The sequence below is a fragment of the Octopus bimaculoides genome, chromosome 5 (genome assembly GCF_001194135.2).
Source record: "Octopus bimaculoides isolate UCB-OBI-ISO-001 chromosome 5, ASM119413v2, whole genome shotgun sequence".
In the NCBI taxonomy this organism is placed as follows: Eukaryota; Metazoa; Mollusca; class Cephalopoda; order Octopoda; family Octopodidae; genus Octopus; species Octopus bimaculoides.
The window spans coordinates 17,597,325-17,601,742 of record NC_068985.1 but is presented as its reverse complement, the minus strand read 5'-3'; the positions used below and the strand labels follow the sequence as shown (position 1 = coordinate 17,601,742).

At 33.3% G+C, this 4,418-nt stretch overlaps 1 protein-coding gene across 1 annotated transcript in view; it reads left to right on the top strand.

Annotated features, from left to right (window-relative positions):
* The first annotated feature begins 2,231 nt into the window (after positions 1-2,231).
* Positions 2,232-4,418, top strand: part of LOC106868515 (serine/threonine-protein kinase H1 homolog) — a 109,030-nt gene continuing 106,843 nt past the window's right edge. Inside the window, exon 1 of the mRNA XM_014913823.2 lies at positions 2,232-3,590. Coding sequence (XP_014769309.1) covers positions 2,670-3,590 — 921 coding nt within the window. The 5' untranslated portion in view covers positions 2,232-2,669. The remainder of the gene's footprint in view (positions 3,591-4,418) is intronic.

Below are 4,418 nucleotides of genomic sequence, written 5' to 3'. Positions count from 1 at the left end.
TTACTTTTTAAGTTAGGAAAAATTTAGATGAGAAACCATAAAATATGGTTCAAAATGTGTGAACTGCAACATAAATGTAAAACTATTAAATACAATCAATAACTATATAAAAATATCCCCCCCCCCCAAAAAAAAACGTTAGGCATGGGCATGGCTGTGTGGTTAAGAAGCTCACTTTACAATTGTATGGCTTTGGGTGCAATCCCACTGTGCAGTATCTTGGCACCTAATATAGCTCCTGACCAACTAATGCCTTGTGAATGAATGTGGTAGGCAGAAACTGTGGAAACCTATTATGTGTGTGTGTTTGTAATTTGTTGTCCTTTGCTGCACTGCTTGACAGCCAGTATTGGTTTGATTACATCCCTGTAACTTAGTGGCTTGGCAAAAGAGACTGACAGAATAAGTACCAGACTTTAAAAAAATCATTGCTGGGGCTAATTTGTATGATTAAACTCTGCAAGGCAGTGCTCCAGTATGACTGCAATCCAGTGACTGAAACGAGTAAAAGATAAAAGATAGAAGATAGTCTAAGATCATGGAGAGTGGTGGTGGTGGTGGTGAGTGGGTGTGGGCAAAGATAAAGATATAAACCAGAATTAAACAGAAGCTAGAGATGAATCAGGGCTTGGATGTGAAAAACTATACATATTAACAGAAAGAAGAACATTTATAACACAAAACATGAAGCATACACTCAGAAAGAAAAACAAATATTTTGATAACTAGTTTCTTTTAAGATTAAATAGAACAGTTAGAAATCTGTGAGCAAGCATTGAATGGTTAAGGGGGCTATTGTCTAAAAATAGATATTGAGGGTTTCCTCATCATTGCATGGGATCAGAATCTGTCTATGAAGCTACATGGAAGTTGAAAAGTGCACTACAAAGAGCTGGTAATGGATCATTGCCAAGTATCCTCCCAACTGAATCACTGGAAATAATGCTATATATTATCAAGTGCCAAGATCTAGTGGGAAATAAGTGTTAGCTTATAAGTACATATAAGCTGTTGCAGATTCAGTGTTGAGCCCTTGGACAAGGAACTTACTTTTACTAAGATATCAAGCTTAAGTAAAATTAATTCATTTGGAATGATGAATTAGTACTTCTCTATCAATCAAAGGAATTGCGGCTTAATATTATTGAAAAATGCCACATCATATGTATTCCAACTGTTTTAAACATTAAAGCAAAAGAATTAAACACTAACTTTTTAAGTAAATCTATCTTCTAATTTGGGACTCTTTCTTTCTAGTGTTAGCTTCATCAAATTAGTTTATAATCTTACTTTACTACATGTGAGTAGGGCAGCACCCCTTGGAGAAATTAATTTTTCAGCTCATTTAATTCAACATTTATAAATTAAGTGCATTAAAATTTTATTCTATAAATTGTAGAAAGAATATAGAATGCCACAGACACAAAGGAAAATAAATTGGAAAATTTACAATATAAATGAAATTGTTTCTCACAGAGAATTGAAAAATGGTATGCAGTGTACATCAACCAGCATGATAATAGAAAAATATTACAGTTAAAAGACAATTTATTTGTTTAATAGAAAACTTGGAACCAAAACACTCAACAGATGTTCAATCTAACTCATGATTTTTTAAAATGAAAACATAAGCTGCTTGGAAATTCTGGTCTCTGGGCTAAATTATATAAACATATATTATTATTATTATTATTATTATTATTATTATTATTATTATTATTACTTAATTATTCAAAAAAATTGTTTCAATCTAAATTCTTATTAATCTAAGAATTGGCATAAAAATACAGTTATTCATCAATACAGCAAGTGTGTAGAATAGAAAGAACCAAGATAATAGTTAATTCTTGAATAAACAATGGCTGGAAGCTACTTCTAAGACAAGTTAGGAAGAGGAGTGTTCTCATCACATTCCAAGCATACTACTTGTTGTCACTTTAGACATATGTTTTCGAAACAACCAATGAAATCAGACAATTCTTCTTGTTCTTCTCCTCATTGTTAACCCCTACGTTGCTTTAGTACCGTCGACATTCGAAATGGTAATAATAAGAAATTAGGTCAAACTCTGTCGATTCCACTAGAAACATGGGAAAGAAAAAGTTATAGAAAATATAGTGCAAGATTTTATAAGAAAGAGCCATTGAATGTTTCTGTTTCCTTTATTTTCTTATAATTAATATAATTAACTTATAAACAGAAGTTCAAGCAATTTCTTTTCACGTTTAACATCTTTTTCAAACTTTCGCGCACGATTTCTTCTCTTTTCCCAAGTTGCTATATTACTACGCGCTAAGATAAATATGTCATAGTATTCGCTAATCGTGTTCTTTAATGTATCAGCTAAAATTTTGAAGAAACAAGTATTCAATTTCTAAAAGAATGGATTTAATATTTGTAATATTCCAATACAATATACTTGGAAGCTAAATATATAGTTGGTTTTTCTACTTTAAGCTATATATTAACGCACTATCTTCTTTGAACACGGAATTAGAGTAGTTGTTAGGTCTATTCTTGTAACTAAGGTAGTTTTACTGCGCGGCTCCGAAGCGGAATAAACCCCTTAAAAACGAATCCAAACTGTTGGATGTTTCGATGTATTACTTGGATCCCTTGCTATGTTGGAAGGGGATGAAAGACTCAGCTGGTGATATTTTCCACCGGCAATGGGCTGTTTAAACACCAAACTGGTGCCGGAATCTCCACCAAGTCAACGATCTCTTAATTATGTGTACCATGGCCCACAAAATATATATAAAAGCAATTCTAACTATACAAACCACCACAAACCTAAAGAAAAGAAATGTGGAAACAAACAATGGCAACATTCTCAACAACAACAGTCCGGCAACAATATTCAAGACACACCTCGACATAATAAAAGAGTGGAGAAATATATGGCCACTTTTGACAATCGAGTGACCGCTAAATATGATATAAAAGCACTTATTGGCAGAGGCAGCTTCAGTAAAATTGTTCGTGTTGAACACAAAATTACTAAACAGCCCTATGCTATCAAAATGATTAATCGAACCGAAGGACGTGAAGTATTTGAGTCGGAACTTAATGTTTTACGTCGAGTTAGACACCCTAATATAATACAACTTGTTGAAGTTTTCGAATGCAAGCAGAAAGTTTATATGGTAATGGAACTGGCTACGGGTGGAGACCTGTTGGATAGAATTATCGGAAAAGGATATTTTTCCGAAGCAGATGCTATAACTGTTTTAAAGATGGTTTTTGAAGGGGTGCGTTATTTGCACAGTCTTGGAATAACACACAGGGACCTTAAACCGGAGAACTTGCTTTATTATCATCCTGGAAACGATTCCAAAATTATGATTACAGACTTTGGGTTATCCGCAACGCGTAAAGGTCCTGATAACTGGATGAATACAGCTTGTGGAACTCCGGAATACATCGCACCTGAAATATTGGCTCGCAAGCCATATACTTCTCAGGTAGACCTTTGGGCAGTTGGGGTTATCACCTTCATCTTACTCAGTGGAGAGATGCCCTTTGAAGAAGATAATAAAACCAGGCTATTTCGGTTAATTTTGAAAGCAAAGTATAACTATGCTAGGGAGGTAATGTACTTTTTTTTTCTCAACAATTATTATTTTTTCTATTATTACATGTTGAAAAGTTGTGAGCGATGTACAGTGGATGTAAACTTCTGGTTAACAGAGATCTGAACCCAAGTTTATTTCTTAATCACTCATTCCATACCACTTACGACCCTAATGCTTTTTGGTAAAGGTATAAACCTTATGAAATCTCATCATTTCCTATTCTTTAAATCTTTGTGTTTTTGTTGCATGTGTTATAATTAAACTATTGATGACAATATGCTCTGAATTCAATTTTCATCAGTTCCTGTCTCCAAGATCAGATTTGTTTTTGGATAATCTATTTTTTAAACTTATAAATGTATACAATAATTATTTCAGAGAAGACACCATCTGTATGATAAACAAACAGTAAGTAAAGTGGGTGTCAGCATATTTAATAGAGGGAATCTGTACGATACATGCATATCATTCTTTTCGAACCATCTATTCATGGATAAAAAGAAATAATAATCCCTAAATATTTCCATTTCTCTCATAAAAATCTTTATATTGACCGATCTCTTGATAAGTTTATTGAATATTAACTCGTAAGTTAATTCCGATTTCGCAAGTGCCCGACATTTCTCTTGAGAATTGGATGGATGTCACAGCTTCTCATCTTGTCTTGATTGTTGTGTAAGAAACATTATTTAAAGAAATACAATGATCCCAGGCGGACCAATGCTAATCTCAGTGCTCAATATATTCAAGATAATTATATTATGTGATGTATACACACACGCAAACGACACATTTGTCCGTGTGTTCACGCGCGCGCCTATATATATATATATATATATATAT